The sequence below is a fragment of the Sarcophilus harrisii genome, chromosome 4 (genome assembly GCF_902635505.1).
Source record: "Sarcophilus harrisii chromosome 4, mSarHar1.11, whole genome shotgun sequence".
Classification (NCBI taxonomy): Eukaryota; Metazoa; Chordata; class Mammalia; order Dasyuromorphia; family Dasyuridae; genus Sarcophilus; species Sarcophilus harrisii.
The window spans coordinates 224,296,838-224,323,230 of record NC_045429.1 but is presented as its reverse complement, the minus strand read 5'-3'; the positions used below and the strand labels follow the sequence as shown (position 1 = coordinate 224,323,230).

Here is a 26,393-nt window from a genome sequence, read left to right as displayed (position 1 = left end):
GGGTATAATTCCATATTGCTTTCCAGAATGGTTGGATCAGTTCACAACTCCACCAACAATACATTAGTGTTCTAATTTTCCCACATCCCATCCAACATTTATCATTATCTCTTAGCCAATCTGAGAGGTGTGAACTAGAGTTGTGAATTAGGGCATTTTTTTTCAAAAGACTAGAAATGGCTTTAATTTCTTCAGCTGAAAATTGTCTGTTCATATTCTTAACCATTTATCAATTGAAGAATGGCATATATATATATGCCAACTAACCGGGCTTTTGTTTTTTTTTAAGTGGAACATATGATTTTATTAGACCACCACCTTTGTTCTAAAAGAGAAATTGAATCAGGGTGGTGGAGAGAGGAGTAATGTTTGGAACAATATGGAACACATGGAACTTTTGCCATTTGATAATTTTATACTTAAAATTTTTTTTAAGTCCATTATATAGCTACCAAGTGGGAAGTAAATCTTCAAAATGTGCAATTTCCTTTAGAAAAGATTCAGAACTAAAGATCTGATTTACATGAAAAGTTATAGTGAAAGTAGTTGAAAAGTCCCTTCATAAAACTTTTATTCCACTTACATCAACTTAATACACATGTTCTTAACAATTATGCTTGGATTGTTCATGAAAATTTCATAAGACATTAAACAAAGCTATGGCTTATATTCTTTTATATATATATATATATTTTTTTTTTTTTTTTTTAAATTTAATAGCCTTTTATTTACAGGTTATATGCATGGGTAACTTTACAGCATTAACAATTGCCAAACCTCTTGTTCCAGTTTTTCACCTCTTACCCTCCCACCCCTTCCCCTAGATGGCAGGATGACCAGTAGATGTTAAATACATTAAAATATAAATTAGATACACAATAAGTATACATGACCAAAACGTTATTTTGCTGTATAAAAAGAATCAGACTTTAATATTGTACAATTAGCTTGTGAAGGAAATCAAAAATGCAGGTGTGCATAAATATAGGGATTGGGAATTCAATGTAATGGTTTTTAGTCATCTCCCAGAGTTCTTTTTCTGGGTATAGCTAGTTCAGTTCATTACTGCTCCATTAGAAATGATTTGGTTGATCTCGTTGCTGAGGATGGCCAGGTCCATCAGAACTGGTCATCATATAGTATTGTTGTTGAAGTATATAATGATCTCCTGGTCCTGCTCATTTCACTCAGCATCAGTTCGTGTAAGTCTCTCCAGGCCTTTCTGAAATCATCCTGTTGGTCATTTCTTACAGAACAGTAATATTCCATAATTTTCATATACCACAATTTATTCAGCCATTCTCCAACTGATGGACATCCATTCAGTTTCCAGTTTCTAGCCACTACAAAAAGGGCTGCCACAAACATTCGTGCACATACAGGTCCCTTTCCCTTCTTTATAATCTCTTTGGGATATAATCCCAGTAGTAACACTGCTGGATCAAAGGGTATGCACAGTTTGATAACTTTTTGAGCATAGTTCCAAACTACTCTCCAAAATGGTTGGATTCGTTCACAACTCCACCAACAATGCATCAATGTCCCAGTTTTCCCACATCCCCTCCAACAATCATCATTATTTTTTCCTGTCATCTTAGCCAATCTGACAGGTGTGTAGTGGTATCTTAGAGTTGTCTTAATTTGCATTTCTCTGATTATTAATGACTTGGAGCATCTTTTCATATGACTAGAAATAGTTTCAATTTCTTCATCTGAGAATTGTCCGTTCATATCCTTTGACCATTTTTCAATTGGAGAATGGCTTGATTTTTTATAAATTAGAGTTAATTCTCTATATATTTTGGAAATGAAGCCTTTATCAGAACCTTTGACTGTAAAAATATTTTCCCAGTTTATTGCTTTCCTTCTAATCTTGTCTGCATTAGTTTTGTTTGTACAAAAACTTTTCAGTTTGGTATAATTGAAATTTTCTATTTTGTGATCAGTAATGATCTCTAGTTCTGCTTTGGTCATAAAGTCCTTCCCCTTCCACAGGTCTGAGAGGTAAACTATCCTGTCTTCCTCTAATTTATTAATAATTTCATTCTTTATGCCTAGGTCATGAACCCATTTTGACCTTATCTTGGTGTACGGTGTTAAGTGTGGATCAATGCCTAGTTTCTGTATGGCTTATATTCTTATAAATTTTCTCTATATTTTAGAAATGAAGCCTTTATTGGAAACCTTGGATATAAAATTTTTCTCACAGCTTTCTGCTTCCCTTTTAATCTTGTTTATGTTCATTTTGTTTGTGCAAATACTTTTTAATTTAATGTAATCAGAATTGTCCATTTTGCACTTCATAGTGTTCTCTAGTTCTTCTTTGGCCACAAATTTCTCCCTTCTCCAAAAATCTGAAAGGTGAACTATTGCTTGCTTTCCTAATTTGTTTATAGTATCTCCCCTCATGCCTGAATCATGTACCCATTTTGACCTTTTTTTGGTATGGGGTGTGAGGTGTAGGTGTATGCCAAATTTGAGTATGAGTAAAACATGCCATTTTCTAGTTTTCTCAATGATTTTTGTGGAATAGTCCTTATCCTAGATGTTGGGAGTTTGGGGATTTATCAAACATTAAATTACTATAGTTATTAATTATTGTGTTATGTGTATCTATTCCATTCCACGGATTCTAATCCACGGATTCTATTTCTTAGCCAGTACCATATGATTTTGATTACTGCTGCTTTGTAATAGAGTTTTAGGTCTGGTACTTCTAGGTCACCATCCTTTGTTTTTTGAGGTTTTTTTGTTTTGTTTGTTTGTTTTATTAATTCCCTTAATATTCTTGATCTTTTGTTCTTCCAGATGAATTTTGTAATTTTTTTTTTCTAGCTCTATAAAATAATTTTTTGGGAGTTGGATTGGTATGGCACTGAACAAATAGACTAATCTAGGTAATATTGCCATTTTACTATATTATCTCAGTCTACCTATCAGCATTAGATAGTTTTCCATCTGACCTAATTTGTCTGAAAAGTGTTTTGTAATTGTGTTCGTATAGTCCCTGGGTTTGTCTTGGCAGGTAGATACCCAAATATTTTATTTTTATCTATAGTTATTTTAAATGGAATTTCTCTTTCTGTCTCATTGCTGTTGGACTTCATTAGTAACATAGAAATGCTGATGATTTGTTTGGGATTATTGTATATCCTGCAACTTTGCTAGACTGTTAATTGTTTCAAGTATGTTTTTAAATGATTGTCTGGGATTCTCTAAGTATATCTTCATAGTATTTGCAAAGAGAGATCGTTTTATCTCATTGCCTATTTTAATTTCTTTAATTTCTTTTTCTTTTTTTTATTGCTAGAGCCAACATTTATAGGACAATATTGAATCATAGTGATGATAATGGACATCCTTGTTTCATCCCTGATCTTTGATTAGGCTCTCCCCATTACAAATAATGCTTGCTGATGATTTTATATAGATATTGCTTATCATTTTAAGGACAACTCCCATTTACTCCTATGCTTTCTAGTTTTTTCAATAAGATTGGGTGATGTATTTTGTCAAAAGTTTTTCCTGCGTCTATTGAGATTTTGCCTCATTTTCCAATCAAATTTAGGTATGGTGCAACTACTGAATATAGTTAAATCGTCTTTTTTTTTAAATTCTGGAGTAATTTAATGTTAAAGAAAACACTAATAATAGGAATTTGGGGACATTGATTTATTTTACTAAGCTGATTGCTTGAATATAATTATAATAAATATATCAGATATAACTGGCCTCTGCATTGTTATGGAAACTACTTTGGTTTTGTATCTAAATATGGCTCTGAATTGGTCAATGTATGGCAAAAAAGTATGTTAATAAAGTCTTCCATTCATTTTCGAAGAACTAGGGTTTTTTTTTTCTTCCTTTTTGTTGAGGTGTCTTTAGAGAGAGCCTATCATAATTAGCCTACTTCTTTTGACTTTAGTATATATATTAGATGGGCGTGTTAAAAATGTTAAAGATCACATATCCAAACATGTGGTTTACTGTTTAATACTGATTTCATATATAATATATATTGATTCTTAAAAAAAAAAAACTAAGAACAAATTTATAGTAAATTTTTTCTGTTTGTGATGGCATCTTTCTACATCTGATGAGAATGTAATAGAACTAAAACTGGACAATATTAAATTGATATCAACAAACATTTACTGTTTACTAGGCACCCTTCTGGGAACTGGAAATACAAAAATACAAACAAAACAAAGCTGATCTTGCTCTCAAGGTGTTTACATATTGATGGGAGATTGCACATGTACACACATAAGTATAGTATGAAAAAATTAAAGTGGAAGTGTTTTCTAATTGGGAGAAATTGGAAGTAGGAAAGCCAGTTGAGAGTTTGTCATCTTTGTATAGTTAAGAGGAAATTAGGAGTTTTGCAAGGAGGTAAAGGGGGTGAAGAAGAGAATAAGGGACTGAATAGTCCTGGCTTGCTATGAGTAAGGCTAGATTGATTTAATAGTTGCAATACATTAAGCACCCCCTGTACTATTCCAGTGCTCTCGGAATAGTCTGTGGGAGAGAATCTCTGATTTCAGACAGTTCATAGTCTAAAACTAATGTCATGTCATCCTTCTCAGGTCATTCCTGCAGCCAGTGAAGAACAGCTTTTGCTAGTCGAACTGGTCCGCTCAATTAGTGTCATGAGAACTGAAACTGTTATTCAAACAGTAAAGGAAGTTTTGAAGCAGCCACCAGCCATTGTCAAGGATAAGGTATGAAAAATGATGCTTTGTGGTGTTAGTTCTGTTTCAGAAATGGTATAGAACTGTGGTCTCCAAAGTAGGACTAGCTAGTTCCAAGGAATATGTGATCATTTTGAGTGTGGGAATGTGAGTTATATCCCACCCCCTTATGATAACTATTCACAGAGTTTATCTCCAATTTTCTCCTACTATTAGGATTACCTTTGCTGTAAGAAGCTCCCTAACCTTCCATTTGTTGAGCTGGGCATTTGCCCTTCAGGACATTTAATCCTTAATAGCTACTTAGGCATCCATAGAAGGAGTTGTCCGAGGGCTATTTGGAAAATCTATCCTCCTACAACTCACCAGATTAACTTGTTGCTGTAGCAGTTGCCCCTTGGAGGCTAGCTTTGTGTGCCAAGATGTAACTGTGAGTGACAACTCTCTCTCCCCTCCTTTTATTTTGTAGCATGGAATAAGTCTATATAGAATGAGTAATTTGCATCAAAAATCTTATTATGTGAGATGTACCTCTTCCCAAACCTCTCTTGCTTCTGAACTTCTCCATTTTGTCTGTCCAAATCGTTTGTCCTTCCGATCACTCAGATTCACAACCTTGGTGTCATCTTTGACTGCTTCCTCTCCCTCGCCCAATATATCCAATCTGTTGCCAAAACATGTGATTTCTACCTAAACAACACCTCCCACTTGCCTTTTCTCTAATCACAGTCACCACTCGTAGTGCAAGTCCTTATCTCCTCTTGCTTGTATTATTGCAATAGCCTTCTAATCATTCTCCCTGCCTCAGATTTCACCTTTCTACAATATATCCTTCATACACCTGCCAAAGACTTTTTAAAAATAACTTTTCAAAGACTTTTCTTAAAGCTCAATCTATCTATATTACTCTCTTAGTTTAGTGGCTTTTTATTTCATCTTTTTCTCATCATTTTCCATTACATTGTGAACTCCTTATGGGCAAAGACTGGCTTTTCCCTCTTTTGTACCTGAAGCATTTAGCCCAGTGCTTAACATATTGTTGATACTTAATAAATGCTTACTAATTTTTATGTTTTATAATGTACAAAATCAGTATAAGTAATTATATGCATATATAAAAAACTTACAAATGCATTATTTTATACATACTGGAGGTGATGCTCAAAAATTTATTCTGATACACATATACAGTCAAAAAAACTTAGAGACCACTGCTATTAGTAGTTAAAGTTTCTGTGCTAAATAGTATTTTCTTGTAATAACTAATAGTGTAACTAAAAGAACACTTAAAAGTCAGAAAAAAAAATGTGAGGTACTGTGGTGGAAACTTAGTTATGAGCTGAAAATCCACATAGTCTCTGTGCTCAGGGAACTTATAACCTTTTTAACAATGGTCATTAGGTACTATGTGATAGAGCAGAAGAAGGCAAAAGAGTAGACAATGCCTACCCTCCTTTACATACTCTGTGGCTTTGCTGCCATTTGCCCTTGAAACTCAATCTCCTGTCTTAACTGACACCAACTCTTATATGAAGGTAAATAAATGAAACTTATAAAATTAACAAATCTACATAAATCTGGCCAAACCAAAGAAAATTCAGCTGCAGACCTGAAGAAAGAAAGACAGTGAACCTAAGAAACCTATTTTATTTTTCTCTTGTTATCTTTTTCTTAAGTTTTTCATCTAAAGACTCAAACTATGAATTCATATGACATTCTTAAATGTTTTTGAGCCAAATAGAATCTTGCATCCTTTTAGCAACAGCAGGAAGCACTTGGCAAGAATAGTTTTGGTTAAAAGAGAAGAGATTGCCCATGCTAGAGAAAAGGAATTTTTAAAAATTGATTATTGATCGTCTTACTAAAATATCTTGCCTCAAAAGTTATTTTCATATCTTTCTATGACCTTTAACTTATGATTAATTTATATTAGCAAGCTATTCTTCTAGCTGGTTTTAAATTTAAATAGATAGGTAAATTCAATAACATAATTTTAACATGAGTTAAATTGAAGTTATTGATCAAGAGTATAAGCATGACTGTTTGAAATAAATCTTTTGGAAGCTTTTTGGAGTGGATGTGCTTTATAAACCAAGAGAGGATGGTAAATAAATAGCCATGGAAATATTTTTCTAATTTGACTTGGTGTTAATATTTTCTTACATGGTAAAAATAGACTATAGGAAGAAGACAGTGAAGTAAATAACATATAATTAAATGCCAAAATAAAAAGTCTAAAAATTAAAGGAATCAGTAGAATTGAAAACAACAAAAATATTGAATTAACTAGAGACTGTTGGGGGGGAAAAAGCCCCAATAAAATTAATAAACTATTAGCTAATTTGATTAAAAAGAAGAGAAAAACCAAATTAGCAGTAATGATATATGAAATAGAAGTTGCAACAAAGGAGATTATTATTAGAAACTATCTTCCCAGTTATATCCAAACAACATCTGTGATTTAGATGAATTAAATATCAAAAATGTAAAATGTCTAAATTAACAGATTGAGAAATAGAGAATTTAAACATCTTAATTTCGGAAGAAATTTAATATCATAAAGTCTTTAAAAAACAAACTCCAGAGGCAAATGAATTCACAAGTGAATTCTATCAAACATTCAAAATTGAAAGAGGAAACTATAGATATTTTAAAAATTGAAATATTACCAAAGAGGCTAAAAACAATATATCACCAATCATTCACTATGACCAGATTTTCCTGGAAATTCATGGTTGGTTTAATAGTAGGAAAACTCCAATTTTAACCATATTAATAACAAAACCAATAAAAATCATGTAACTATATCACTAGGTGAAGAAAAAGCTTAGGACAAAATACCCATTTCTATGAAAAACACCAGCAGTCATAGGAATAAGTAGGACATATTTAAAAGGATAAATAATATATGTCTAATACTAGGAGCTATCATTATTTGTAGTGAAGATACACAGAAAACTTTTCCAGTAAATTCAAGGGCAAAATATACTCTTCATTATCACCACTTACAAAAATATTTGATATAGCAATAAAACAAAAAGAAATTGAGGGAATGTAAGTAAAGAAGAAACAATTATCATTTTTTGAAGACAATGTCATGATGACCTTCTAGAGTCAATTTAAATTAAATTATTTTGAAAATTAAAATTTTCAATAACTGTTTATTGAAACAATTAACTTTAACAATATTTCAGAGTCTGATTCTTTTTGTACAGCAAAATAACGTTTTGGTCATGTATACTTATTGTGTATCTAATTTATATTTTAATATATTTAACATCTACTGGTCATCCTGCCATCTAGGGGAGAGGGTGGGGGGGTAAGAGGTGAAAAATTGGAACAAGAGGTTTGGCAATTGTTAATGCTGTAAAGTTACCCATGTATATATCCTGTAAATAAAAGGCTATTAAATAAAAAAATAAAAAAAAAAAAAGAAACAATTAACTTTAGCAAACTTGCAATATATAAACTAAATCCACACAATCATTTCTATGGAATTAAAAAGAAACATCAGGAAGAAAAAGAAATTCCATTTAAAATTACTATAGAATATAAAAAATAGTAATGTCTGCCTTCCAAGATGGACACAAGAATTTTAATAACAATAATAAAAGCTAACTAGTGTGCAAATGTATGTGTGTAAAGATATACACACACATACACACATTTCAGTTCAACAAGATGAGTCTTCCTGACCCTAGATCCAGTGCTTTATCTACTATGCTGCCCTCAAAAAAAATTTACAATACTATTGAAATCAATTTTGTTATTCGATGCCATACCCTTCAAACTACTATCAAAGGACTACCTCATGGAACTAGAGAATATAATAACACAATTCATAAGGAGAAGGAATAGATCAAGAACCTCAAGAGAAATCATGAAAATACATGGGAAGGAAGAGGACATGGCAATGCCACATCTTAAAATAACATGTAAATAGCAATGATTTTTAAAAAATAATTTGATATTGGTTAAAAAAGAGACAACTTTATACCATACTTAAGCAAATATATTTATTACCCTAGTATTATTTAAACACTAATACCTCAAATATAGTTATATGAACTTGACAAAAACTATGAGCCCATGATGGGAGAAATGCTATTTAGACCAACACCTCACATCTTATATCAAGAAAAATTCCAAGTGAATTATGTGACCTAAATATAAAAAGATTTATCATAAACAAATTTAAGACGTTAAAGTTGTCTGTCATATCTCCAAATAGGCAAAATATTCATGATCAAAGAACACAAAAAATTACTGAAAAGATTACAATTTTGATTACAAAGAATTTAAAGTTTTTTTCATAAATATAATAAAATTATCATTAAGAGAGAAATAGCTGGGGAAATAATCTTTGCTGCAAATTTCTCTGGTTATTAGTCAGTTCTCAAGGGATGAAAACCAGGCTGTTCATATGAAAAAGTACTCCAAATCATGACTAATTTGGAGAAATGCCAATTAAAGCAATTCTGAGATTCCATCTCACATCCATAAGTGAGGCAGAGATGACAAGAGAAATTGGTAAATGTTGGAGGACAGCCTGGAAACCAGTCACATTGGTGCATTGTTAGTGAACCTATGTATTGATATAACCATTCTGGAAAACAATTTAATACTATTCCTAAATAGTATATGCCCTTTTACACAGTTTACCACTGCCAGGCCTGCACCCAAAAGAGATCAATAAAAAAAAAAATGTACAAAAATATTTATAGCAGCTCTATTTCTGTGATAACAAAGAATAAAAATAAAAACTCTGGATATTAAAGGGTTGTCTATCATTTGAGGAATGTCTGAATAAGTTGTATTGCAGGAATGCGAGAGATTACTATTCTTTTTTTTTTATTATAATAACTTTTTATTAACAGAATTTACTATTCTTTGTGCTGTAAGAAAAGATAACAGATGATTTTGAAAAGATATGAAAGGACTTACATACTGATGCAAAGTCGAGTAAATAGACTCTGAAGAACAATTCGTATTATAACATTAGTATTGTAAAAATGAACAGTTTTGAGGATCTTTATGAACTAATGAATAATGTAATGATCAGAAGCAGCAAAATAGATACACAATAATAATGATATATTTTTTTTTATTTAATAGCCTTTTATTTACAGGATTATATACATGCGTAACTTTACAGCAAATAATAATGATATTACAAAAAGCAAACTCTAAAAGTCTTAAGAACTATTATTGCTACAGTGATCCATCATGATTCCAAAAAACTGATGCTGAAACATGCCATCTATGATAGAGAGGTGATCGAGTTAGAATACAAAATGAGACACACATGTGTTTGTTTACAATCATTGGAGGAATTTATTTTGCTCAACAGTTAATATTTGTTACAGGAATTTTTTTTTTCTTTATAACTGTTTTGCTTTGAACAGGGCAGTGAGATACTGTAATAGAGTCTCATACTAAGAGTCAAGGATTTGAGTTCAAATGTAATTTCAGACACTTATTAACTGTGTGACCCTAGACAAGTTGCTTAAACCCTCTTTGAGCCTCAGTTTCCCCATTCTGTAAAATGGGGATAAAAATAACACATACTTCTCAGGATTATCATGATAATCAAGTGAGATAATAAATGTAATGTATTTAGCATAGTGTCTGACACGCAGTAAGTTCTTTCCATTTCTCTCATCTTCTGCTACTTTTCTTGAATGTGTTTCATTCGTGATCTCCTTCTTTTAGGAAATGAAGATTGTCCAAAACTTTATAAAGAATACTTGCTGGGGGGAAAAGTTATGTTAATTGCCTACTAGTATCATAAAAATGAACTCCAGAGACTTTAGAGGTTATCTAACCTAACCTCTTCCTTTTATAGATAAGGAAACAGGCCCAAAGAAGTTTCAGTGACTATTCAAGCTCACAGATATAGTGGGTGATTAGCCCAGGATTTGAATTAAGTGACAATAAATCATATATTCTTTCCATTCCGTCAAGCTTCTTTGCACTGACCAAACCTTTATGCAAGGCTTAAAGTACTACAGAAAGAAATGTGAGTTAGAAAATTCTTTTAGAATGAAAACTCCCTTTCACACTACCTATGTCATGGCCATCTTTATATGCATACATATATATATATATCTCCAGTACTCAGTACTAGAGATGTTTATGTTTTTTGGAATAAGAGGGAAAGCTAAAAACTAAAAAGAACATATAATAAAACATTTAAATAAAATGAAGGAGAAAAATAATTCACTCCCCATTTTTTCTTAAAACTGAAGACAATGTGATAAGTGCTACAGTTTATTAATGAAAAGACAAAGGCAGTGTCTTTCTTTAGAGTGAAACAGATTTCTTCTGTTTTCAGAAACATCTTTCTTTGGAAGTCTGCATGCTACAGTTTTTTTATGCTTACATTCAAAGGTAAGACGATTTTTTTCTTACTGCTTTACCAGCAGAGAAATAAGAGAAGGGAAATTTGAATCTTTGTTGTTCAGTGCTTTCTAACTCTCTCCTGCTTTTCCTGTTACCCCTAACTTTCATAATCAAGTTCAATTACATGGAAGACTGAATTGGGTATAAGAGAGAAGACTTTGGGAAAACTGTAATTTTTGCAAAAAATGAAAGACCTGAATCACTACTGAAGTAGTACGAACTTTCTGTTACAATGTTGGGATTACTGGACAAATAGCTATTGGGAAGAAATGTTTCCATTCATTTTCTGTAACTGATCTATCTAAATTGTAGTAATTTTACTTTTGTTATTGATGATGAGGAAAGGTTCATAACCTATATTTGTGTGTGAAATACTTCCAATATCTTTACTACAACAAATCTTCCTAACTGTCCCTTGTTATTTTTTACAATCTCTCCTAACTGTAAAGTTATGTGTAAATTTTAATAAATACAATATAGATTAAAGGCTTCATAAGATATGAACATATATAATAAGAAGGTAAGTTTAAGGTAAAGTGTAAACAAAGATAATCTTAATTTCTTTGCAGGTGAGAGAAGGGTATTCTGGATAGACAGTCAACCTTCCCTATGCTGATGTGGAGACTTATAGGTGAAGAAGCTAATATAAAAGGGAAATGGAAAGATTAGGGTAGGAAATAGGTGAATATGATATCAAGTGACTAAATTGAGATGTATAATTTGAATTTACGTTGGAAGTTCAAATGATTAATAAAATTTATTATTCTGAGTTCCATAGGAAGATATTCTAAAACTCTTAGAAAATTTCAGATTAGATATTTCAAATTTTTTTTAATGATAATAGAGAATATATTATTTTTAAGAGTTCTAAATTGGATTCATGTTTAGAAAAAAATCAGGGCATTTTTCAGAGGAAGTAGTTAACAAGCTTGTCACAGAAATAATGGGAACAAGATTAAAGTTTGGTGTGACTTTATTTATAAAGCCATACTTGTTTTATAGGATTCCAGTACCCAGTTTAGTGGATAGCTGGACATCATTGCTGATTCTTCTAAAAGATTCTATACAGCTGAGCCTCCCAGCTCCAGGGCAGTTTCTTATCCTTGGGTAAGCAGTTTTACTGAAAATATTTTCTCTTAATAAAGATGATATACATATTTAATATACTTATTTCTGAGTGGTAAGTATAAAACTATTATATCCTCCCTTTTCCTCATCATAGGATACTTTATGGGTATTGGGGGGTAGTAATTAGAAATTAAATTAAGCAAACTGATTTCTTCTAGAATGAGCTAACAGGACAGCTGAACTGACAAAAGTCTTGGACCTTTTGTTTCCTTGTTGAACAAGGATAATGAAAAATGACTAGCCTTATTCCAGGAAGGCTTCCTCCCTACCCTTGTTACCCAAGCCATTCTTTGTAACAGAGAATTTTTAAAAAAGCAAAAAGGTCATATCCGATTAAATATACTATAGAACTAAATAAAACTAACCACATCAGTGTGACTGCATGTTTTGTTATATACCCACAGGCCTCTGTCTCTGCAAAAAATGAAGTTATATTTTCTCTTCTCTGAGGCCAGGAACTTGGTCTCTATTATACAACCTTCCATTTCATGTTTTTTTTTCTTTTGATTTATAGTGTTGTAGTTGTGAATGTTTTTTTCTTGGTTTTGCTTATTTCATTTTGCATTAGTTCATATGTATCGGGGGAATTCAGTTTTATCCAGTTTTTCTTTAATATATTCTTTTTCTGTCTGGCATATTTTTAGAGTTCTGAATGAATTCATTATGAAAAATCCTAATTTGGAAAATAAAAAAGACCAAAGAGACCTTCAGGTAAAGCATTATGTCTGATTGCACTTTGTTAATTTTTTTTTCCAAATCACTTCTATTAAATGTAGTTGAATAAAAAGTAAAGGGGAAAGAAACCTGAATGGAAAGTTAGGAGACGTGCTCCCGATTACCTTTTAATATCTGTAGGCAAATAATTTAATTTCTCTAGCCCTTAGTTTTCCTTAGTTTCCCTTAGTTTTATTATGGTACTATGCTCACCTATCAAAGTCTTTTTTTTAACTCTTAAATGCCATGAAAACCAAAATTACATACTATGAATATATGATACTGTGGGCTATTATTAAAACAGTTTTTTACATCAAAAATTTGGACACAAAAAACTTGTGTAATTAGGTAAGTTAGGACATTAATTATTTTTTTCCCCTCAAGTTTATTTTTATTTATTTCTTTAGGATGTTACTCATAAAATAGTAGATGCAATCGGTGCAATTGCTGGCTCTTCTTTGGAACAGACTACATGGTTACGTCGAAATTTGGAGGTTAAAGCTTCCCCAAAAATTATGGTAGATGGCACCAATCTGGAATCTGATGTGGAAGGTATTATACTAAAACAATTTAGGTTCTATTTGGAGTCATAATGATATATATATTTTTAAAAATTCAGTAAGTAGACTAAGAATTATTATAGCTTTGCTTCCATAGTCATCCTTGTGACTTCTGTTTTGAATGAATATATTATTATTATGCTTGCCTTTTGTTTTATTTAGATATGTTGTCACCTGCTATGGAAACATCAAATATAACTCCTTCGGTGTATAGTGTTCATGCCTTGACATTACTTTCTGAGGTAATTTTTCTGTACTGAATTTAATCCTGTATGACTTTTAAGGTGCTATCATTAGTGCTGATGGTAAATAAGGCTCCTGTTACTTAATGTCTTACTTTAAAAAACCATTTTGCACTTTTTTCAATAAATAGGATTATCTGGTTTATGTAAAATTTTAAATTATAATTTTTATTTAGCTTCTTAAATATTACCTTCACTTAATTAAACTGTTTATTGTATTCTTTAGTAAATAAAATTCTTTTAAATGTTAGTATTTATATTTCACGGTGTAAGAGAAGTAGTGGCATGGTCCTACTTTTTTAAAAAGCTTATTTTTTGAGCCTACTGTGGTTTGGTAAGCTTATTTAACATTTCTAAGCCTCTGCTTCCCAATATCTCAGTTAGGAATGGTTGTCTTGTACCTTTTCACAAAATTATGATAAGAAAAAAAGAAAATAATATACGTTAAAGTCCTTTGGGAGAGAGCAGGGAACAGATAGGAATCCTATTTAACTAATGAACTTTTAAGTTATTGGTAGGAATTCTTAAGAATTCCAGGTTTCTTTTAAGCCTAATATAATATAGCCTATTTTGACAGTATTGTTTCAGCTCATAAGATCACATTTTTTTGTTATGCTTTGTAGGTTCTTGCTCATCTTCTGGATATGGTATTCTATAGTGATGAAAAAGAAAGAGTCATTCCGTTACTTGTAAATATTATGCATTATGTTGTGCCCTACCTCCGAAATCACAGGTACTATTATTGTTTAGATATATGACATAAAAATCTTAAAATTTCTTTTGAGAAAATAGAAAAACGTTGTTTCTTTATGGCCACTTTTGCTTTGTTCATTAAATTATGGACATTGATTCTATTATTTTTATTATCTAAAACAACTTGGTAGCACAATGGTGCTAGAAGCCTGTTGTCAAGAAGACCTGACTTCAAATCCATTTTTGTACTCTTACTAGTTCTGTCCCTGGGCCAATCACTTAACTTCTGCCTCAGTTTTCTCAACTGTAAAGTGGAAATAATTACAGCACCCACCTATCATGCTTATTGTAAGACTTAAAAGTGTGTATAGCACAGTGCCCAGCACATAGTAGGCACTTAATACATACTTATTCTCTCCCCCTTCTTTTTCCTTTACTATGAACTATGGTAGCAACTAGATTTAGTCATTCTTTTGCATTGAGATAATTTTCATTTCTTTGCAAATTTTTTAAACTATTTGTGACTATAATTGTAACTAAATGCAGTAACTAAACTACAACTTGCATATTAAATTGATTTTTCCCCCCCTTTCAAGTGCCCATAATGCACCCAGTTATCGGGCCTGTGTTCAGCTACTTAGCAGTCTTAGTGGGTATCAGTATACACGGAGAGCATGGAAAAAAGAAGCGTTTGATCTCTTTATGGATCCCAGTTTCTTCCAAATGGATGCCTCTTGTGTCAATCAGTAAGTCATAACCTTCCTTTTATCAACTTTGCTGGGCTTTACCTACACCAGATATTTTGGCTCCTAAATTGTCAGCCCAAATCCAATAAATCAGAAATTTCATTGAAACCCCCCAAAATGTCCTTTATTTTCTTACACATTATAACCCTTGTCTCTTTTAGTTGGAGAGCAATTATGGACAATTTGATGACACATGATAAAACAACATTTAGAGATTTAATGAGTAAGTATTGTAGACTAACAGAATAGAGTAATATCCTTCCTGCATACAGTCCTCACTGTTCACTTCTCTGTTCTGGAAAACACCAAATTGAATGAAGCAAAGATTATCCAGTAGCTGGCCTATATGGGTACACATCGAAGTGCCTGCAGACCACAAGAAGCTATGGTTTAAAGCACTTCACTCAGTCTCTTTGCCAGTAGAAAAGAAGCCATATTGTAATAGCTAATATTTACATGGCACTTTAAAAGTTTGCAAAGTAATTTACATGTATTATTTCATTTAATCCTCACAGTACTTCTGCAATGTTATTAGTATCATTATTCTAATTTTACAAAAAAGAAAACAGACTGAGATTAAGGGCAGACAGCTGGTATCTAAAGCTGGATTTAAATTGATGTTTTTGTGACTCCACGTCCAGAACTCTCTCCACTGCACTATCTTAAAACAGTTATCATTTGCTATTTTGAAGAAGTATCATGGAGTAGTGGGTTAAGTGGGATTTGAATTAGCCTCTGATATTAACTGTGGGACAGTGAAACACTCTTTAACTTCTCAGTCTAAATTTCCTCACCTATATAAAGGGGATAATAACTATAGTGCTTACTTCATAGAGTGTAATTAAATCAGATCATATATGTATAGTACTTTGAAGAAATTTAAAAGCTGTGTGAATGTTAATAGTTTATTAAATGTTTTTATCATGATTTTTCATTGAGAGCAACCAATGAAAAGATTTCTAACTAGAAATCAAGAGAATTTTGAACTAGTCGCAAGCTCCCCATCTGCAAAGTGAGAATTGAATTCCTTATCTTATAGATCTCAGACCTTTGGAAATCATCTAAAGAGCATTGCAAAATCCATAGTATTGCTAGGAGCATTAATTAATTTTATCCACCATTTCCCCCTCCTGATAAATCATTTTCCTTTCTTTATTTGAGGTTCCTACTTTTATCTTTGTGCATCCTATACTTTTGGACTATTTACTGTTTTTTTAAGATCCTTGTCTACTTGTCTTTTCTGAATTTTGATTCTTCTTCCTGCACACTGTTGCTACCATCTTATACATTGCTAGGTAATCTAGAGCATCTGCATTTTTGTTTCTGTTTAATATTTATGCATGTTTTCTTTTTCAGCACGAGTAGCTGTGGCTCAAAGCAGCTCACTCAATCTCTTTGCCAACAGGGATGTGGAGCTAGAACAGAGAGCCATGCTCTTAAAAAGATTAGCATTTGCTATTTTTAGCAGTGAAATAGACCAGTATCAGAAATACCTTCCAGATATACAAGGTAATTAGTGGAAAACTGTTATTTTTCTTTTGTGCTTTTTGTAATTTATTATTCCTTGCAGAAAAATTTGCCCAGGGTAAAAATCTATGTGAAATCAACTTTATATACAAGACAACCGTCGTTGTCATGAAGTGTGAAGTAAGAAGATTTGGGGAACATATTGGGAGGGAAGTAGAATTGCTTGAGACATTTTAATAGCATTGCATGAAGGGTATATTTATTTATTTACTGTTAGGATTTTTATTGAAACTTGGTGATATATGAGAATCAAATTTTTGCTATAAAGAGATGCTAATGTTTTTGAGGTTTATGATAATGTTTGCAGCTCTGCAGAAATGCTATCTGCAAAACCATTTTCATCAAATATATATTTGTTGGACTCTCCAGTTGTCTAGAAAATAATCAACTTTGTATCCTCTTTATCACCTCCACTGGGTCAGCTCACTTGTAGAAGCTGCATGTTGGAGTTCATATTTCACATATATTCCCGACTCAATTGAAAAATTACCCTCATCTTTTGATTTGCTTATTCCGAAAACATGTTTGTTACCTGCCTTAGGACTAAATATAGGTGTGAGGATGAGGAAATCTCCTTGGAGAAGGGAGCTTTCCAGCCAGGTCCTGGTTTTGTCTTTCAGCAGAAGTCAGTCATAGACATGTCTTTGTCATTTGACAAAGAAAGCCCTTAATAGCAATTGACTACATTAGATGGGGGAGAAAAACAAGCAGAATTATCCCACAATAAGAAATCCTTTGTCTTGCTTTTCTCTTCCAGAAAGATTGGTAGAAAGTCTCCGTTTGCCTCAGGTGCCCACTCTTCACTCTCAAGTTTTCCTGTTTTTCAGAGTGTTACTTTTAAGAATGTCTCCCCAGCACCTTACCTCACTTTGGCCAACTATGATCACAGAACTAGTAAGTTGTTGGTTTTGAAAGCTGAGATGGAAAAGCCAGCCATAGCTGTATGTTAATATTTTCACCTTTGGTTTGAGCCTTTCAGCATAGAATTAACTCCAGCCATGCCTATTACTGTTTTGAATTTAACTATGTCAAATTCCATTTCTGCATCAAGTTTAATACTTAAGCAGAATGCCATAGCCATTATCACCCTTTATGTCTTAGATCTGTTCTTTAGTTTCATCTGAAACAAGTAGATCTCTTGTCTCCATTTGAAAATATTTATTTCCTTGCATTTCCCCTAATAGTAATTTTTCTTTCCTCACGAGTGAGGTTAGTTCCTTTGTTCATTCACTTTCCCCCAGTGACATCGGCAGAAAGGCCATTTTCATCTTTAGCATCAGTTTTGGTTCCACACTCAAAAATATTTGCAATTTCTCACATGGAAGAAATAAAATACAGTTAAAAAGAACTTGGAAATTTATCCCAAACATTAGAAAATGTGTGCCCTAAAGCATGATGATTATCTGATTATAGGATTTGATGAAATGAAAACATTTCACCTGACTTGTTTGGTCTTCAGGTGCAGGTGTTTTTACTGATGGAACAGGAACTCAGCGCTGACGAAGATATTTCAAAGTAGGTGTGGTTACTTGAGTTTATTAGCCCTAAATCACTTTCAGTTTTACTAAACAAATGCAAACAACACAAAAAAGTCTTTCATTTGACAAGTCCAGAACTCTCCTTGCCTTTTAATAAATGTAGCTATGTAAATTCTTGTTCCAGTAATCATATCTGAATATAGATCTCCCTAACTTTTATGACTAGGGTAATCACAATTCATGCCATCAAGAGTTGAAGTACATGAGTATGGTTCTAAGTAGTGAACCATGACATTTAATTATAATTCATCGTTACTAATTTTACTATCCCATTGATAAGATCATGTCCTTGGAAACATCATTATGTGGTTTTTTTTTTTTTTTTTTAATAGCCCAAAAGACATGTTTAGGCCCGTCTCCCAGCATTAGATTTATAAAATATTATATTATAATAATATCACATTTGTTGCCTAAGAAAGCTATATTTAGCAAACTGGAATATAGATTCTCATGTTTTCTTTATTTGCAATTTATACTGCGACATTTTGCATGTGTCACTATAACCACTTATGAAATTTGTATTCTTAGGATTTAACAAAACTTTTTAGTTTAGCACAGCAAAATTCACTTGACCATCACAATTGATAAAGCCAGTCAAATAACAGTAGCTGTATACCATCATTGTTTTGTTGGCATTGGTACATGATGTGAATACCTTTTCTATTCTTTTAAACAAAATACAAATGAAAGCTTTTTCCAAGAACCAGTTATGATACAGTTGATGTATCTTTTCCTGACTTAGAACTTCAGGACCATCTGTAGCTGGTCTGGAGACCACATACACAGGAGGCAATGGTTTTTCAACTTCATACAACAGCCAGCGATGGTTAAACCTTTACCTCTCTGCTTGCAAATTTTTGGATTTGGCTCTGGCATTACCATCTGAAAATCTTCCTCAGTTTCAGATGTAAGTAAAAGCAGAATGAACTGTTTTTTTTTTTCCCCCTAAGATTTTCTAAGACTTTTTGAAAAGTATTTAATATATAAGTTGAAATCTGATTGTAGAATTTTGATATGTAAAAAGTTGTTAATCTCCTTGCTTCCAGAAAAGTTCCATCTTTTCCATCTTTTCACTGTAGTAGAATGTAATCCCTTTCTGGACAAGAAATGTTTACTTGTCTTTTTTTCTGTCTCTAGTACCTAGCACAGTATCTTGGACCTCTGTAGACACTTCAATGCATGTTTGTTGGTTTTAAAAGACTGATGTGATTATATTAGGGTATATTAGGCAGATTGGAAAATAAACTTCCCTATATAGTTTCTTATTATGAAGGGCCAAAAATGTGCTGTTCTTTAAAAGAATATAAATTCTTCTAAAATAGCTTCATAATGTAAGAAAAAAATGTATATTTGGTAATCTGAGTTTAATGGGACATTTAATTATAGTAAAACTGTATTTCCATATAGTAGACTTTGTTCTTCAACAACTTATAAACAAATCACTTTATATATTTCCTAATCATTTTGGGGATCTTTTTGTCAGGCAGTCAGAGAGTGCGAATTTGTCTTTTAACCCGTTCTAAACCTGGGATTTGTTAAGTACTTTTTTTTTTTTTTTCCAATTTTAACTATTTTGATAGCTACTTCATTATAATTGGTTTTCTTTGTAATCCTGCACATTTAGAAACATTATTCTGAAAAGGACCTCATGTCTTTTATGTATTTCCAGATGAATCCATAACACAAAAAATGTTAAGAACTCCTGTCAAATGAATTTGGGGCAGGAAGAAAAAACATTGGAGTACAAAGAAAACTGAATTTGGCATCAGGATATGTGTGTTTGAATCATAGCTTTGTTGCTTAGTTGCCATAAGATAATAGGCAAATGATTTAATTTTAATGAATCATTTTACTGAATCTGTAAAATGGGATTGTGAGAAAATACTTTGTAAGCCTTAAAGTTATTAATGAGTTGTTACATTGATTTTTTCATTTTTCTTTTATGAACAGGTATCGCTGGGCCTTCATTCCAGAAGCCTCAGATGATTCTGGTTTGGAAGTCAGAAGACAGGGTACACATCAACGGGAATTTAAACCTTATGTAGTCCGATTAGCAAAACTCCTCCGGAAAAGGGTGAAGGTAACTTTTTCTTGTTCTGATTTTGGGTTTTGTAACTTTACATAGATTAAAATATTTTATTGGGTCAGATATGAGTTTAAGAGTCTAAGAATGCTCCTTTAAATGGAAAATGTATAAATAAACACTTAAAAATAGTATATTATCCTAAATTGTTCTCAGATGTACAAATCAGATTAAGGGTCCTAGGGACAGGAAGAAAGTGTGGTCCTATATTCAGACAAATATAATAGCAATTAATGGCTTTATTTAATAAATTTTAGGAGAAACTAGGTGCTTTATCAAGTATTGTTCACTCCCCAAGTCAAGGAACACTGATAGTAAAATTGGGTTAAGACAGTTTTGTATTCTAACGAAAAGGCAGGGGGAATATTGGTCTTTTAATAAAGTATTATTGTGGTAGAACTTGCCTATGACACTTTAACCACATTTTAAAATACTCTTAGGGTATCACTATAGATCCATTTTAGTTATTGTTTTTTGCTTTACCTATAACTTGTAGTGAGCTACAATAAAGAATAAGTTTAGAGATAACTTTTCTTTTTAAAAAAAATTAGTTTGGAGATTTTTTTAAAAACAAATTGAGTAAAGCCAACTAAAGTTTGTAGGAAGCAAATTGGATTTCATCTTCATAAAATTGCAAAAGAATCATTTGTTTACATTAGTGTATACGCACACACAATTTTAATATCTGTAGGGTAAAATCACATCTGTTGTTCATTCTTATGTATAATTAGATCAAGAACAGGAAGCTTTAAAAATGATGAAATAAAAATTCCATAATATTCCACTAATATTATTGAAATCAAAATAATATTGGGTTCAGGACTTGGGCTACATTGCAAGGGGAAAAAAGTGTCAGAATGAAATGAGCATAGGCAAAAAATTATATTGGGGGAAAAAGTTGGATCCAATAAAGGTGTCCTAAAAATACTAAATGAAAATTTTAACAGAAAAGGGATTTTCAGAAGCAGAAACATTAAAGTAAAGACAAATCTATATGGTGATGTTACCTTGAAAAGATACCTTGAAGAGCTTTTTAGTATAGATTTTGTTCACTGAATATATATCATTTCATGTATCTTTAAAAATTGCCCATCCAAAAATGAAAACATATATAAAAATACAAGCATATTAGTTAGGACCAAATAATATGCAATCTTTAAAAAAAAAATGGCCAGGAAAACCAGTGTCTTTTGTTTAGAAACTATAAGAGGTGAACTAGATTCAAAGTATATCCTGGGTGTGTGGGGGTAGAGAGTTGAAAAATTGATTTGGGTACTGAAAAGGTTTTGTCAGAAGCAAATGTCATAAAAATTCTATGGGATTTTTTTCAGTAAGATTAGATTATTCATGTGGGAAGTATATGCTAGGATTTTATTATGGTTAAATAATTTGAACCATATTATTTGCTAAAATAGTTGAGTTACACTTAAAGTGGTATGCCTGAAATAAAGAGTGACTGAAAAAACAAAAGTAATGCTAGTCACCAGATATCCAGCATAGGACCCAAATTACATTTTGTAACCATATACCCTTAAAAATTTTTAGACATAAAAAATCAGGAGGGTTAAGGAGCTGGCCTTAAGAACCAGGACTTGATAGGTTTCTGGCTCCACATGTGGCATGTACTGACTGTGTCTCTGCATGGAGACTTGAACCTTTTAGTACTCGAGGCAGTTGTTTAAAACTCCCAAGTTGCAGATCTGTTGCTAATTTGCACTGGGGAAAGACTTTCTTCACCAGGGAGCTGTCCGTATTAGTGAAATCACAGATCTGGAGTTTTTAAAAAATGGGCAGGGGCAATTCTAAGGATGTATGATAATGTAAAGAGATAGATTCCCCTTCTCCTCCAAAATGTATTCTTTGGTTCACCTGAGTGATTTTGTTTCAAATGCCATTATTTGATTTTGGCCAATAAAATATAATCGTTGGCTCAAAAGCCAAAAGACAATGAAATAAAGTGTTTATCAGTGTGTCCTGTAAACCTATTTTCATTTTTTAAATGTTAAAAAAAAAAGTCTTTTCCTAAATCCCAAAATTCTTTCATAAATTGACTACTTGTGAAAAATCCTGTACTGTTATGAATTCTACTTTACAGCATATGAAGATTAGAAAATTTCTAGTCTTCTGGAGCCCCATTTTCAAGCAGCAGCTCCAAACTTCATTCTACCGTATGAAAATGGAAAAGTGGCTGCTAAAAAGGCAGCATTTACAGATTTGAATTGTTCTTTCCCCAGAAGTGTAAGGACACAAAGAGCAATTCAAAGTATTGAGGATATAAAGATTGGAGGGTCTGAGTTTGAGGAGTTAGATCATTCTATTTAATGTCCTTTTACAAAGTTTTAATTGCTAATAGGGTTTCTTTACTTGGGATATCACGTCTAGAAATATAAGCAGATTTTCTTGCCAATAAGTTATCAGCGTGATATATTTGGCACTCAGGCACACTTGCAATTAGATCGATTTAAGGGATGACTTGCTAGCCTGTTGCCCAAGACATATTGAAGGAATAAGAAAATTGTTTTGGTGGAAAGAATCTTCTCATCTTATCTAAATTACAAACTACAAGGTCTTCATGGCCAGAAATATTTTGAATTGGATCAAAGGCTGTGAGTTTTCCTCTTTCCTTCCGCAGGACAAGGAGGAGAACTTTAAGACAGTGATTTTGGAGGGATTGGAGATGGCCAAGCATCAGGTGAGGGTGGCTCTTTGATGCTTGTGATATGGCAGCAAAAGCTGCCACATCAGGACCAGATACTCACAGCCATACCCAGGTCTGGATTTCAACAAGTGCGAGAGAGGTAAACAGGGAGGAAGATTTTCTTCAGAGACTTAAGTGTAGGCTATTTTGATGAAGGCAAAGGGAGATGGGCCTTAAGTTCTTCTCCATTTTTTATGGGTAACTGAGGAAACTTGAGTAAGAATAGAATTCTTTTGAATAATTCAAGTCAACTTTTTAAAAAAACTATATTAAGGAGACATTAAAAAACATTAGTTAATAAGCACATAAGTATATCAAAATTTCTGATATTGTGCACCTTATGTTTATTATTTGGTGTTTGGTTTGGGGACAAAGGTTCAACAATATTATCAGAACTCATATTTAAACATTTGTATTCACTGATTTGAAAGACAGCAAGATGACTCTCAGAAGAATTGTTAATTTTTATGAGAGAATTGTGTGAATAGTTTTCATTCTTAAAGAATTTCTGGCTTCACTGAAAAAAACTGCAAGTTGTCAAATTGCTTGTAGTCAAATAACCAACAACAACTATGTGATTCAGACCATCACCATGTTGAGTACTCATCTTCTGTTCTATTCAGAAGTGCACAATAATCTTAACCCATCTCAAACCTCCTGATTGCCATTACAAAATACTTTTTAAACAGTGTAAAAGAATTGCAAAGCTGTTTTGTGTATCTTCTCCATTTGAAAAGTAGTGGTATTAAGCATTCTTTGTGGGCAAAAGGTAGAAAGCATCCCAGTAGTAACTGACCTCAGAAATTAAAATATCGTGCCTGTCTTTAAGGATAGAAGCATAGGCCAATTTCCCTTCTTAGGTCTCAGTCTTAGCTGGCAACCCTTTTTTCCCTTCTCTTTTATTTCGTGGTTTGTCTTGTCATATAGCCCACAATTCAAATTGTTTAAATTTAAGCTTTTTTTTTTTTGGGGGGGGGGTTCCTTCTTCTGTCTCCTCCTTAATCTCTGTGGCATTAAGACTCTTCTCATTCTGTTCATACTGTCTTTTGAGTTTTGAGATTATCTCTAAGGTCAAATGTTTACTAAAATTTTAGGATCTTATATCTAAGAAATCTCAAGCTAAAGATTTCTACTCTATCTACCCATTTTTATTTGAGTTGGCCACATGGACTCTAGTATAAAAACAGCTTTTTTCACTTCACTAAAACAATTATCTTCTCTGGATAATTTCCATTTCTTGGGTGATTAATCCTTAGTCTTCACTTTTAGATATTGCATATATGGTGGTTAAATTGTGATTATGAATTACAGGTACATATATCCCTTTGTTAAAATGTAGGTTCCATAAAGCTCTGGATTTTGAATATGCACCAAGAACAAGCTCTGTTAATAATTGATTTCTTAGATTTCTAGAAAGTAACTCCAATTGCTTGATTGTATTTTCTTTTTTTTCTTTCTTTTTTTTTTTATTATAGTAACTTTTTATTGACAGAATCCATGCCAGGGTAATTTTTTTTACAACATTATCCCTTGCATTCACTTCTGTTCTGATTTTTCCCTCCACCCCCTCCCCTAGATGGCAAGCAGTCCTATATATGTTGAATATGTTGCAGTATATCCTAGATACAATGTATGTGTGCAGATCCAAACAGTTTTCTTGTTGCACAGGGAGAATTGGATTCAGAAGGTAGAAATAACCCGGGAGCTTGATTGTATTTTCATTGAAAGCAACAGTATAACAGTATTAAGAGAAACATAATGTTCCAAGTAACTAGAAAATATATTTTCTAACAGCAATAGGAAAGAAAGCTTTTGCAAAGATAACATAATATGGGGAAAGTAGTGGATTACGAACCTGGCTTTGAATGCCAAGATCATAATTTGATATTTTATTTGATATCTGAGGATTGGTAAAACTTGCGTCTAGAAAACAACTGACAGTAATAAGGGCCTGATGGAAGTTGGCAACTGCTTAGGTATGTGGTATATTTTATCTGTTAGATGACAATTCCCTTTTTGTTTCCACAGAAAAACCCAGAGGAAGACAACTCAGGGAGAACATTAGGTTGGGAACCAGGACATTTGTTATTAACCATCTACACTGTGCGTAATATTGAGCAACTGCTGCCTTTCTTCAATGTGCTCAGCCAAGTCTTCAATAGCAAAGTCACAAGCAGATGTGTGGGACACTCAGGGAGCCCTGTCCTCTACCCAAACTCCTTCCCTAATAAGGACATTAAAATGGAGAATAACAAAATGTTTTCCAGCAAAGCCAGGCAGAAAATTGAAGAAATGATAGAGAAGGATTTTCTGGAAGGGGTCATAAAAACTTGATTCATTGGAAATGGTACTTCTATTCAATTTAAATGTAATGGTTTAAAAGAAATCTTTCTGCGTTGTATAGTTTTTCTTTTGTATGTATGTAAGAACACAACACTTCAGGTTGTATTTAATTTAAAAATTTGTATATAAGAGCAAATGTTTTGAATGTGGCCTGAATCACGTTTAAATATTGTTGGCTCATATTGATTATGATGCCAGAAAAATCTCTCTCTATATCTATCTATCTATATACATATACAACACACACACGCACACACACACAGAAAGTTCACTTGTTTTACTGTCTTGAGTTCTGTCTTTATTCTGCAAAATACAAGTTGCACATTTTTTCTATTTGTTTCAGCTTTATTTATCTAAAATGACTTGGACCAGTTGTTTCCTTAATAATTCCATACTACTAAAAAGTAAAAATTGAGGAGGGACTAACTTTATCCCATTAGGTCTTCAGTTCAGGGTAAGCCTGGGCAAGATGGCAGTAACCTTGCTCAAACCTAAATGTTATCATCACAATACTTTCTCAGTTAGTGTGGACTACAAATACAATATCGAATTTCTAAGTTACTTTAGTTTTGAATCCTAGGCAGCACTAATATATGGGTAAGTATTAAGATACAATCTGCTAATAATGTCATTACTATACTGAATACATTTAGAATTTCATACTGCCTGTAGAACAGGCTGGCCTTTTTTTCCCTAAAGCGATCACTTGAAAGAGAAACACTGTGTACTTAATAATTTATCTCTAATACCATCTTTCTTAGTTTCCTTTCATTTTTGGAAGGTCACAGAATAGAATTTTTCAAGACAATATCCACCATAGCCTTTAGAGAAAGTGGATTCAATTTACACAAAAAATCTAAGAAAAACATTTAATAGATGCCAACACAATCCAAAAACAAAATAAGAGAAAGTTAAACTATCTGAATCTCAAGTACCTTTTCTCAGTAAAGCAGACAACCAACCAATGGTCATGGGGGCAGCTAGGTGGTGCAGTAGATAGAGCACCAGCCCAGAAGTCAGGAAGACCT

The 26,393-nt window shown here is 32.5% G+C and overlaps 1 protein-coding gene across 8 annotated transcripts in view; it reads left to right on the top strand.

Annotated features, from left to right (window-relative positions):
* The window catches only part of DOP1A (DOP1 leucine zipper like protein A), a 111,164-nt gene extending 85,659 nt beyond the window's left edge, over window positions 1-25,505 (top strand). For 6 of the 8 annotated variants that reach the window (XM_031964585.1, XM_031964587.1, XM_023503087.2 and 3 more), the window contains 16 exons: window positions 4,587-4,721; window positions 11,026-11,081; window positions 12,096-12,200; window positions 12,866-12,932; window positions 13,343-13,487; window positions 13,658-13,737; window positions 14,361-14,470; window positions 15,027-15,176; window positions 15,338-15,399; window positions 16,533-16,685; window positions 17,461-17,597; window positions 18,163-18,218; window positions 18,984-19,148; window positions 20,192-20,321; window positions 22,957-23,016; window positions 25,051-25,505. In XM_031964585.1, coding sequence (XP_031820445.1) covers window positions 4,587-4,721; window positions 11,026-11,081; window positions 12,096-12,200; window positions 12,866-12,932; window positions 13,343-13,487; window positions 13,658-13,737; window positions 14,361-14,470; window positions 15,027-15,176; window positions 15,338-15,399; window positions 16,533-16,685; window positions 17,461-17,597; window positions 18,163-18,218; window positions 18,984-19,148; window positions 20,192-20,321; window positions 22,957-23,016; window positions 25,051-25,356 — 1,917 coding nt within the window. In that variant the 3' untranslated portion in view covers window positions 25,357-25,505. The remainder of the gene's footprint in view (window positions 1-4,586; window positions 4,722-11,025; window positions 11,082-12,095; window positions 12,201-12,865; window positions 12,933-13,342; window positions 13,488-13,657; window positions 13,738-14,360; window positions 14,471-15,026; window positions 15,177-15,337; window positions 15,400-16,532; window positions 16,686-17,460; window positions 17,598-18,162; window positions 18,219-18,983; window positions 19,149-20,191; window positions 20,322-22,956; window positions 23,017-25,050) is intronic. The other 2 variants (XM_031964589.1, XM_031964588.1) reach the window with 1 other exon arrangement.
* The last annotated feature ends 888 nt before the right edge of the window (window positions 25,506-26,393 follow it).